Raw genomic sequence first — 12,709 nt, forward strand, 5'->3', positions numbered from 1 at the left:
CGAGCCATGCTTGCATCACGCCTCCCTCCCCACCCCCCACAGCAGCTGGGCAAGCAGTGGCAGGACATAGCCCCCGCTCCGAGCATTGCCATGCCCACGTCCTGCCATCCTCCCCGCCCCAGCTGGGCAAGCAGCAGCAGGGTATAGCCCCTGCTTCAAGCACTGCTGCACCCACATCCCCCACCCCCTCCCCGCATCCCACGCCCCCTGCCCCAGCTGGGCACCTTGCCCCAGCCCCAGGCCCAATCTGTCCCTCTCCCACACCCCTTTCCTCCCCACTCTGCCCACCACAACAGACTTACCAGCTGGAGGCAGCTGTGTCCAGCATGGGGAGGACTACTGCCTGTTTCGTCTACGGCCAAATCTCCAAAGCGGCGCCAAATCTTCAGATGCGATTCAGCCGAATCAAATTGGGACAGTGATTTGAATCTCTGAATCGAATCACTGTGCCTCTGAATCATCTGAATCTGAAGCGAATACTTACCACTTCACACAGGCCTGGTAGCCAACTGTCCAAATGGTGCAATGGCTGCCCACGTGCGTAGTGTAGCTCTGTATGGGGGGGGGAAGGGGGATCCATAAGTGGTATTCAGTGGCTATCCCTATACATGGTGCAGTGTCGTGGGGCGTGGGGAAGCATGTGGCCTGCAGGGTCTAAGGCTTGCACTACTGCAGCCCCCCAACTGTTTAGAAGTTGGACAGTCCTGATCCAGACAAGTATAATGGGAGAGGGGATGTTGAACTGGGAGAGGGGATGTTGAATGTTGTGGAAGGAATGACTGTTAGGCGAGGGCTTGCTGTGACAGGAGGTGGACCAGTGATCACTAGTGGAGGGAGCTAGATGTGTCTGAAGTGGGGAGGTTGACCCCCAAGTGTTTTTCACAGAAATTTCATAAGGGCTGGGTGTTAGTCCAGGAGTAGGCTAAGGATTTTGTCATTAGATTTTACCATATTCTGTTCTCAAAGCATTTGATCACTTTTTCTTTCTGTCTAGTAAACCCTTTTTGTTTCTTTGGTTTTTTGGGTTTTTTTTCTGTTAATAGACTGAAATGCCTCTGGTAAATTATGATTTCTGGGCAAATTAATAATCTGGGCATACTCATTCAGCAGAGTTGGGGACCAGGAAACTCACACAAACCCAGGGCGTATTTTAGGCAGCACCACAACACCCCAGGGTTTTGTCACGGGTGCTTTTTAGCATTTTTTTTTACTGGGAATATTAGGAAAATTTTAGGCTGAATCTTGATTTTTTTTTTCTTGCCGGTTCTTTCAATTGCTCTTGCTCTCCTCCAGACCATACTTATTCTTCTTTTACTATCCCAGCAAGGACTTATTAGAAGGAAATGAAGAACTGCATTCAAACTGTAAAGTTTTATCCTCTTAGCCATACAATTACGTATTAAAAGCAGTGAGAAGGAAGCAGTTCTACCTACTTTTTTCCTTTCCACTTTTCAAGGACCTTGAGCAGAGGGAATAAAATACCATTTAGGAAACTAAGAGGTGGAAGAGGATCTGGCCCATGGTATAGGGTGGCATATCCCATGACCTTGACAAATGCTCGTTCATCAATGTGGACATCAGGGACATTAGAACTGTGCAGAAAATGTGCCCATTTTACAGAGTGGATGGGGTAATGGACACTGGTGAAATCTCCCTAATTCCTACACGAAATTATCTATGAATCTATGAATGACAAATCCTGATTTTTAGCTGTGGCAATCAAAAGAATGCGTTGGACCTTGAAGTCTTCTAATTCACATGGCAGCATTGAATATTGAACTTTAATTGTTAGGCAGGTTAGCAGTTTATTTATTTCTTTTAATTTATTTAACACTAGAATTAATTTGGAGCTACTTTCCTTTTGTTCCTTTAAAATAGTGTGTCCAAAACAGTTCTTTTGCTAAAAAATTTTTAAAAGGTAACTATAGATTTGGATACACTTTCATTTAGACTGTCATCCTCCTTCCCCATAGAAAAGAAAAAAACTAAAGCCAAAATTCAATTCATGCTTCTTCTCCAACAGGATAATAATTCATCATTTATTTATTTCCAAATTGACATTCTTTCAGGTATTAGGTTATGTTCCATAAAGTGTAAGAGTATATACAGTACTCTGTGGGTTCAAATGTATAGAAATTGTGACTTCAAACATCAGTCATTATCTGGAAATTTTCCTGCTTAATTGTTTAGGGATGTTACAGATTCTCTGAACAACCTTTGGTACTTAATATAATCCACCCCAGGCCACTTACAGAGCAACAGCAGGCAAAATAAAGCTTTATTTTATTTTTACACTTTTAAGTAGTGTGAAATGTATTGTCAGTTCCCCTTGGGACTCCACATTCCAGTTTGATGATTTAATTAAATTATGTGTAATTGGCTTTCCAAATAATATTTTAAATAGATAAGGATTTTTATTGCCCATGAAATATGTGGATTATCATAATTGTGGATCATCATAATTTTGTTACTATTTCTTGCTCCCAACACTCTTCCGGTCTAGAACATTTAAACTAAATTGTACTAGTGATGTACGGGACTACTTTGTAGGCAGTGTGGAAACACAGAATGCCTCTTGGAGCTCCACAAGACATAAGAAAAAGTGTATCTGGGTGAAACAACCCTTGGGAAAGATCTGCAGATGCTCAACTGAGAAATTTGAAGGAGAAAGGCCCATGGCTTCTTTTCTCCCCATCTCTGTTTTGGTGGTTTGCACCATCAGTGGTGGTGACAGGATAGCCACATGTACAATTAAAAATAAAAGAAGAAATCTAGGTCAGAATAAGACTTCAAATTGTTTCTATGACTGCCATGTTTCTTTGTTCACTGCTTGCTTTGCTATTATTATTATGGTTTTACAGTTGGTGAGCTGGGTGTTGTAAAACATGGAAAAGAAAGATGGCAACCTTCCTCTTGCTTTAGTTTTTCAGTAAAAATTCCTTTTCCTTTAACTTCCAATGCTAAGCTCTCCTCTCACTCTGCACTTTTCTCCTGCTGCTCCATACAACTTTTATTTAACAGCACCACATTTCATCGTGAACCCCTAACCAAGCTCTTCTGTCCAGTATCTCTTCATCCTTCTCTCTATCTCACCTAGTAGAAGTCAAAAAATGTCTTTTGCACTTCTCAAGATTGACTCACAATATCTGTCTTCAAGAACAGACAGTGAACCAAGATATCTTTCAAAAGCAAGTTTAGTTAGTTAACATAATACAGTAAAAGCTGTGTTAGCCAGCATTCTACTATCTGGAATACTCTATTTACCAGAGTTTCTGCCCAGATGGACACAGGAGGAAGCGTTCGCACGCGGCGGCAGCCACCACCACCCACCATCCTGTGCTGCTGCTGCTCCACATGCAGCCAGCGCCACCCCCACCTCCACCCTGCTCCGCAAAGGTTTTCAAAAAGGTTGAAAACCCCTGTCTCAGATAACCAGAATTTTTAGATACCTTGCTCCCCACTTACCCCACTCATGCCAGTTAACCAACTTTTACTGTAATAAGGAGAAAGAGTTTAACCTGGTTGATTCTGCAAACCATACAGAAGTCAAGATTAAAAATCTTAAAGTCCCTGGATTACAAGTATAAAATGTGAATAGTTACATATCTGGAAGTATTAGTCAAGGCAAAACCTCTATGCCTTATCAGGTGACACTACCCATTCTTATGCATCTCCTTCATTACTCACTGAAAACATGAACACATGTAAACTGGAGGAGAAAAAAAAATCAGTAAAGAGAAGAAAGTTTCAGGCAGTTTGAGAGAGACCCCTTGGAGCCCCATCTTTTAAGATTTTGGTGAAAACAGAATAAAGTCCATAGAGTTTTGATAGGTGGTTTCACCTTCCTTATGTCAATTTATTCTTCTGGCATGGCACTGATGTGGAGGGAAATGCTGCTTTCTCTGTTCCTTTAACCCCATACCAGTCCCCTTCATCTTACTCTGTTTACCCAGTGCCAGTTTCATTCACTTCCAGAGAATCAGCCAGTAATGGCCACAGTGTAATCCAGTATAGTTCAGTCAAAACAACATATTCCCTAATAGAGAGAAAGTACAGAAAATAAATTAATGGTATGTACATACCCATCTTAATAAATACAATAAAAATATTTCTAGATAGGTTGTATTTGAAAATTTAGAGACAACTACAGGGTTTTAAAGTAAACATAAGTAATTCAGGCTATTAATAAGCCATGAGTACAAATATGTTCAGTAAACTTAAAATAAAATGTGCAAGTCAGTACATATTGTCCATAAAATTCCCAAATATTTTATATGTTTTGAGAGGAAGAAGTGTCTAATGTAATCACTAGGATATTATACCAATGTGTACTCTTAATCTTTTTGTGGACTGTAATCAAATGCATGTATAGTAAATCCCTGTGATGCAAAGAAGGTTACTAAGTCAACATTTTGAGAACTAATGACAACTACATGAAAGCTGATAATCAGCAACATTCAGTGGGTGAACAAGCTGTTTAAACAGCGTGGGAGCCATCCTACATTTGAGGTTATATGCAAATGCTAATTATCAATTACTTCTTTATATGTGACATCTATTTTTGGCTTGCTGAGTATTTTGAACACATTCTAGCTGGGACTGACCCCCTAGTATCTCATTATTTTCTTGTCATCTCCCGTGACTAGTCTCTCCAAAGTAAACAGCTTTCTTGTTTCTTTTAATTTGCATATGTGCCGAGCTGTCTTCCCAGCTGCTGCCATAAGAAACTGAAATTCTTCCAGCCACTCCAGTTGTTTTCCTTTTTGTGTAACTAATATTTAAACATCACACTGTTAGAGCTATTGTGCCATAAAGCATGCTTTCCCTGAAGGTACTTGCGTGTGTGTGTGTGTGCGTGTAAAAATGTTTACCGTTAAGCCTGTTTCTAACATAAAGTAATTTGAATATGAATATGAGTGCAACAGTCATCACTCGAGCAATTCCAAAGCCACCCACTGTGGCTTTTGAAAGTTTTTGTTTTGTGTGTAATCTTGTGCTGAGAACACCACAAATTGCAAACAGGCTCCTAAGTTGTAAAGTCCTAGAAGTGACTGCTTCTTAAAAACACAGGAAAAGCATAATATCCAGACAGTCAGTCCATCACCCTTGACCCTATAGACTCACTATCTCCTTTTATTTTTTTAAAAACATGCAAGACTTAATACTCACAACTTCTATTTTTCATTAGTGTAGTAATCATAGTGTGTGCTTGATCCTGTTTCCAGTTAATTAAACTAATTAATGACAGATGCCCAGATACAGAGTAAAATTCAGGCTGGAACAGAGGGTTCCCACATGGTCTATACATATTAAGTGTTTTGGCCCTTTGTAAGAAATGAATTTTACCCAGAATTTTTATTGTTTTGATCCCATCTATATTAATACAGATTCTTAGTTTTGCATAGCAATAAAATATTAAGGGCTAAGCAGCTAGATCCTCAGTTGGTGTAAATTGATGCAGCTTCTTTGACTGAAGTGGAGCTATAATCAGTTATTGAACCTGGCTTACTCCTCTGCGGGTTAGGGATAGGTGCACCTTGTGTCACAGGATCAAACACCCCTTTTGAGGTGAATGGGAAAGCTCTTCCTTGGGACTCCTCCAAAAAGCAGCCTTAATTGGTCTTCCTCTCCTGAAGGAGCCCCTGAAGCCAGCCCTGTTGTAGGTTCTTGAGGAGCAAGCCTCTGCTCTGAGACCCTGGCACTTCCCAGACCCTGGCTTCCCAGTGATCCATAGCACCCCCACCTGTGAGCTCCTCTTAGTCACCTCCTTTTTCTTCTTTAAAGAGGAGGGGTCCCAAACAGCACAGTATCTGCTCCAATACAAGACTGTATTGGGCCATTTCAGTTGCTGCTGTCCTCACTTGGCCTTTACTCAGTCCTACCTGGGACCATTTCTTTACTCCCTGTCCACCTTGGGACTTTTCTCCCTGTCCATCCTGGGACCTTCTCCCAGTTCTGCTGTGGGATGTTCTTTCTCTGTCCAGCTCTCTCAGAACCTCGCTCCTCAGGCCCAGTCAGCCATGCTTGCAAGAAAACAGTTACAACACTGTAGTAACATGATGACAACACTCACCCAGAACAATGAAACATATAATCATGAGAATCCAATGAAGGGGCAGTGTCTGGGCCCTGCTGCCAGTCCCAGACTGCCATCTTCCCCTGGGGTGAAAAGGGCTTATGGATATCGACTTAGAGAACTATTTACAAGAATTATTTACAGTAAAGCCTGCTTACACTGCTCCCGCACTGCCCCAAAATGTTCCGTACAAGAAATGTAAGCTCGAACCCAGCCACCTAGCCTCTTCTGTCAAATCTTGTGAGTAATGGATGAAAATAAAGAAAACTTTGGAACTGACTAAAGTAAAGCTGAAAAAAGGCATTCAGAATAAGTGTGGTCATACAGGTTCACATTGGTGGAACAGTATATTTATAATGATGTAGTGTTGCAGTTAAATTTCTCTTTATGTGGACAAGATGGTACCTTAAACAAAAGTTATGACAAGAAGTAAGATGTCTCTCGTTGTTAAGTACTGCATTTAAATGTGTATTCATTTAATACATTTATGAGCACAAATTGCAGACATACAGATTTGCTTTGTTTTGGGGAGGAAGGAAGGTAGAGGAAAAGAGGGTTGCAACTACTACTATCAAGGGAAAAATGTCCTGCATCTGAATTGTGGATCTGCTAATAACAAAGGAGGTGAATTTCTAAATCAGTTTCTTGTACCCTGCTCTTTAGTTTGTTGTTTCTTTTTAAAGATTTCCATGCTAGATCTTTAGTGTTCGAGATCATTCTGCACTGTATATCATATAAAAATATATTTTGATAGTTCTGTGGTGCAATCAGACAAAGTATTACTTATGCTTTTTTATATTGTTAACAAATCTAGAAACGGGTGAATTATTCAAGGATAATATGTTTGCCATTGGCATTTCTAAGGTTTACAAACAGAAGGATTTCCCAGCGTTGGAACTTGCATTCTAGTATGAGACTTTTTTTCCCCCCTCACTTCTGAATTAAAGGAATGATTGTTTTCTTTCCAGCTGTTGCACATCTGCATTGAAGGCTGGGGAAACTGGCGGTGGTCTGAACCATTCTGTGTGGACAATGCAGGGACCTTTATCAGAACCATTCAGTACAAGGGCAGGACAGCTTCACTCATCATCAAGCTTCAGCAGCTCAGTGGAGTGCAGAAACAAGTAAGTGTGCTTAGAGGCACTCAAAAGAGAATAATTTCTAATCTGAGTAATTTAGATTGTGATTTTTACATAAATAGTGCATGATCAATTTTCATTTTTCTTTTTAATGACAGCAGTATCCATTTTACAATGAGCCTAGCAGGACTTAATGACACACTTTCAGGAGTTTTTATAACTGTGTTATAAGAATTCACTCTGGTATGAATCTTGGCACAAAAAAACCTCAATTCTCAGCACATTTTTTATGCATTTTGTAAAACATCCCTTTGCGTGTTTTATGATTTCTAACAGCACAAAGTTATAAAGTTTCTGCCGCATTTTTGTGCTTTTGAAAAGCAGAAATGGATTTTGGTTTTGAAAAGGCACTGCTCATGCTTTTATAAGAGAGAGTGAGTCAGGTCCTTATTCAGATAAAAGAAGGGAAATAACTTAACCAAATAACAATTTGGAAATGAGCTACTGTACACTGACTTTCCCCATCACGTGTTAAAACCAGTTTCTGTAATAATATTATAATAGCTCTGCATAAATTGGCAGGACCCAGGGCATGTGGTGGACATAACATATTCAGCCCATAGATGTGGGAAAGCACCCTGTGTTGCTCAACAGTAATTCATCTGGTCACAGAGCAGTTTTCCCTGGCTCCACTGGGAGCCCTGATGTCTTTGCTGGTTGAATAACAGCTGTGATGTGCACTCTTAATGATGAAAAGCAAACCAGGATAACACCGTAGTAACATCTTTATGTAGGTATGGCTATTGACATAATGCTGCATTGTATCCTTAAAACAGTGCAGAAGAAGCCAAACATAGTTTCTTGTAAACTGTAATTTATTTTTTCAGAAAACAACAATTATTTGGTCAATTTTTAGATAGCTATGTTTAAAATGTAGTGTTGATGCCGCTTTAGCCTGTAAGCTTACACATGTCCTCATAGCCTGTGAGCTTTTGTTTTTATTCTGAAAGCTTATTGCAGTGTTCATATGGGGTTTGGAATTGAATGGTAAGCTTTAAAACTATAAACACACTGCAAAGACTTGATTGTTTATACAGTGAACTCTAGATAACTATTAGGATATGTAGTTTCAGTATGGTCCTTGAAAAGTATTTTTGTTTGCATCCAAGGGGCTGTAACACTAGAATTCTATAGTGATGACACCACATACTAAGAGTATTGCAATATATTGAGACATCAGGGGAAAGCAAGGACAGAGTTATAACCACAACAAATAATTCCCCAAACTGTAAAGTTATGTGAACCATATATACGTAACACCATACAGGCCATTTTCTTAATTTTTATACACTGTTCATTTCAAACTCATAAATTATTTGTGCATTTTTGGGGGCATCTTAAAGTCTTTGTTTCTTCGAAATTTTCCATGTATTTGGCCAGTCACAACAGTATTTTTCTTCATAAATCAGCTAGAATATCTAAAGCACTCACTCTACACACACCACTTTCTGAAATGCTCAGGGAAAAAATGCTTATTTCTTTCAATATAAAAGTTCATTTGAAACTGGAGTGTCAAACTCATCCAGCCTCATGGGCTGGACGAACATTCCTGAGCCAGTCTGTGGGCCAGACCAGGACCACCCCCTACTCTCCTCCAACCTGCAGAGCCAAATCCAGCTTGTGCCAGATTGGCACAAAGTATATGCCAATCCCAGGGACTGTGCGCTGCCTGCAACACGCAAGCATGACCTGGCACTGTAGACAGCACAGAGGGCTAGTCCAAGGCACTGCATGCAGGCCATGCACTGGACCCCCTTTACCACATGCAGTGCTGAGTCCAGCCCATACCCAAAAAGCCCTGGAGGTGGTACATGCTGTCCATAGCAGGTAGGGCTGAGCTAGTTATGTGTACTGCACACAACATGGGAAACTAGTATGGAGCATGCACTTTATACAACTCCCTCCTGACCAAGTCACTGCAATGGAGCAACAATTCTGCCTTAAATCAGTCCCACACACCACGCGGAGCATGCACTACCCCAGACCTCACTGTGCACATGGGCCACTGTGCACAGGGTGTGGGGCTGAACTTGGCACTGCATACAAATCCAGGGTGTGGGCTGCATATAGTGGGCAGGGCTGGGGCCAGCACATGGGGTCAATCCAGAGACCCATGGGCTGAATTATATAGCTTCATGGGCAAGAACTAGCCCGTGGATTGTATATATGCCACCCCTGATATAATATTATCCAAGAACATTTAAGAGTAAGGCAGTACTTAAGATGTTTAAAAAATTAGTCCTTTGAAGGGTGCCATTGAAAATAAGGTTTTTTTTCTTTTCTATAAACTGGTTCTGTGCAAATTGTCTGTTTTTGCATTTTAGATCGTAATCTGTGGAAGACAAATAGTCTGTAGTTACCTGTCTGAAAGCATTGAACTTAAAATGGTTCAGCACTACATTGGTCAGGATGGACAAGCAGTTGTTAAAGAACATATTGACTGTCTCGCAGCCAAACAGAAGCTACCTTCCTACATTTTAGAAAACAGTGAGCTGACAGAGTTGAGTGTGAAAGCTAAAGGAGATGAAGACTGGTCAAGAGATGTATGTCTTGGTTCTAAACAAACAGAACATAGCATTGTTATCCAGGTAAGAAGTGAACATAGATGTCTAAATATGCTGTTTAAAAATGTCCATGAGTGTTGTCCATATAGATCCTTGATACTGTAGAACCTGCTTAATTCACAATAGCAGGTCACTGAGTAAAGGATGAGCTATGCAGTCCTTTTACTTCTAAGGAGGCACTTTTTCACTCAGCTAGAGTACAGCTGCAGTCCTTTGCAGCTGTTTGTTGAGACTATATGGCTAGGGACAGACATTACACATAAACCAGTTAAGTGGTCAGAAACTGGTTTAAACCTGTAACAGAACAGATGTCCAGTGCACAAAAACCAGTTTGAAAATGGCTGAAACCAGTTTGAGATAAACCTGGTTGAATGTAGTATCAGACTTATCTGATTTGGCTCAAACCAGTTTATGCAGTGTCTGTACCAGACTCCTTGCTGGTTTCATAGAATCATAGAAGTAGGGTCGGAAGGGCCCTTGTAGATCTTCAGGTCCGCCCCCCTGCCTGGGCAGGAGGAAAACTGGGCTCAAATGACCCCAGCCAGGTAGGCATGAAGCTGTTCTTAAAGCCCCCCAGAGTAGGAGCCAGCACCACTTCCCTTGGAAGTCGGTTCCAGATCCGAGCCACCCTAACTGTGAAGTAGTTCCTACGGATGTCTAATCTAAACCTACTCTCCAACAACTTGTGGCCGTTATTCCTTGTTATCCCGGGGGACGCTAGGGGAAACAAGGTCTCCCCCAAACCCTTCTGGTCCCCCCTAGTGAGTTTGTAGATGGTCACCAGGTCCCCCCTCAGCCTTCTCTTGTGAAGGCTGAACAGGTTCAGGTCCCGTAGCCTCTCGTTGTAGGGTCTGCCCTGCTGTCCCCAGATCATGCAGGTGGCCCTCCTCTGGACCCTCTCAGTGTTGTCCACATCCCTCTTGAAGTGGGTTGCCCAGAACTGGACACAGTACTCCAGCTGTGGCCTGACCAGTGTTGCGTAGAGGGGGAGGATCACCTCCTTGGCCCTACTTGAGATGCACCTGCGGATGCACGATAAGGTCTGGTTAGCCCTGCCGACCGTGACCTCGCATTGTCGGCCCATGTTCATCTTGGAATCAGTGATGACTTTAAGACTTTCTGCCTCCGTGCTCTCAAGAAGGGAGTTTCCCATCTTATAAGTGTGCTGCTGGTTACTACTGTCCAAGTGCAGCACCCTGCGCTTGTCTGTATTGAAATGCATCCTGTTTTTGTTAGCCCACACCTGCAACCTATCCAGGTCTTTCTGCAGTCTTTCCCTCCCTACGAGTGTGCCCACCTCACCCCAAATTTTGGTATCATCAGCAAATTTGAACAGGTTGCTTTTCACCCCATTGTCCAAATCGCTGATAAAGAAATTGAACAGCATGGGCCCGAGGACCGAGCCCTGGGGGACTCCGACCCTGGGGTCGAATATGACCCGTCCACCACCACCCTCTGACTACGACCCTTCAGCCAATTCGCAATCCGTCTGACCGTGTAGGCATCGATGCCACAGTCACCTAGTTTTTTAATGAGGATGGGATGGTCGACAGTGTCAAAGGCCTTGCTGAAGTCCAGAAAGACTACATCCACGGTGACACCTGCATCCAATGCTTTTGTGACCTGATAGTAAAAGGTTTAAATTAAACCAGACTCCCCCAGCATCCCAGCATGCTCTCTGGTCTGGATGGGGCACTCTGCTCCACAGCAGAGCTGGCCCTTCCCATCTGCTCCCTGGCTGGAGCTCCAGCAAAGACTGCAGGCACAGCAGGGTCTGCCTGGCTTCCCCCCTGCCTTACCTGCCCCTTGCTGCTGAAGCAAGGATCCCTCCCGGCCTCCCTCTCTCCCTCCGAACTCCCACAGCACAAACCCCAGCCCCACGGACCCTAGGCATGTGGTATGCTAGCTAATGTTGAGAGGTGTCTGTGTGTATATGTCTCCAATTTCACTGGTACAGGCAGACAGAACAGTGATGGCTTAGGGCTTTTTGGAGCTAATCAACAGGTCAGCTGGCAAGCTATTTAAGAAGAGTTTGAACTAATGGAGAGAGGCTATTGTTTTGCTAATGGGGTGATAAACACTGTTATCAGCTCCCTTCTGGTTTGCTTGCTTTTCAGTTTGCTGCAGACAGTATAAAGAAGCAGGGAGAGGAAGATTGAAAAGCTCCATATCATCCAGATGCATGAACTGCACACACCCCTTACCTCAGAGTGCTAGTGGAGTGGGGTGCTGGGGTCTGGCAACACTCCCGCCCCTTGAGCAGCCAGCGGGGAAAAGCCTGGGATGGTGCAAGCAGTCCTTCCTAATCAGAGGTCCTGCTGGGGCCTAGCCATGTACCCCTTAGCTCAGCAGTTTGGAAGGGAAGGGAGGGCTGCTCTAGCATCCCCTGGCTTCTAGCCTGAGCCACTGCAGGCATGTGCCTGAATTTTCTCAGTCCAGAAACAGTCTGTCTGTCTGCTTACAATGCTGTTCAGCCTAGCTAGGTTAGACTAACCTGCAAAAATTGAATCAATTCAGGCTCAGGCTTTTTGAATGTCTGTCCCTAGCCTCAGTGCACATAAACCAGTTTCAAAATGGCCAAAACCAGTTTGAGATAAACTTGGTTGAATGTAGTATCAGCCTTAACTGATTTGGCTCAAACCAGTTTATGCCTTGTCTGTCCCATACCCCTTTCTGGTTTAAGTTAAATGAGACTCCTCCAGCGTCCTGGTATACTCTCTGGGCTGGGCAGGGCTGTCTGCTCCAGCCACGAGGCTGACCCCACCCCTCTGCTCTCTAGCCAGAGCAGGGACCAGCCCTAGCAGAGACAATAAGGGCGTGGCTCCATTAAAGCTAGGTGGGAAGGAAAGGGGTTAATTCTTCCCTCCTTGCCCCCCCTCCCCCCACTGCAGCCAGGGTCTGCCTGTTTGCCAGGGAGCAGAGGGGATGGG

General features: G+C 43.1%; 1 protein-coding gene across 1 annotated transcript in view; it reads left to right on the top strand.

The window, feature by feature from the left end:
• Nucleotides 1-12,709, top strand: part of VPS13B (vacuolar protein sorting 13 homolog B) — a gene marked incomplete at its 5' end in the record, with an annotated part of 177,376 nt that overhangs the window by 117,661 nt on the left and 47,006 nt on the right. Inside the window, 2 exon segments of the mRNA XM_006039496.3 lie at nt 7,045-7,200; nt 9,540-9,803. Coding sequence (XP_006039558.1) covers nt 7,045-7,200; nt 9,540-9,803 — 420 coding nt within the window.

The sequence above is a fragment of the Alligator sinensis genome, unplaced genomic scaffold (assembly GCF_000455745.1).
Source record: "Alligator sinensis unplaced genomic scaffold, ASM45574v1 scaffold974_2, whole genome shotgun sequence".
NCBI lineage: Eukaryota > Metazoa > Chordata > Crocodylia > Alligatoridae > Alligator > Alligator sinensis.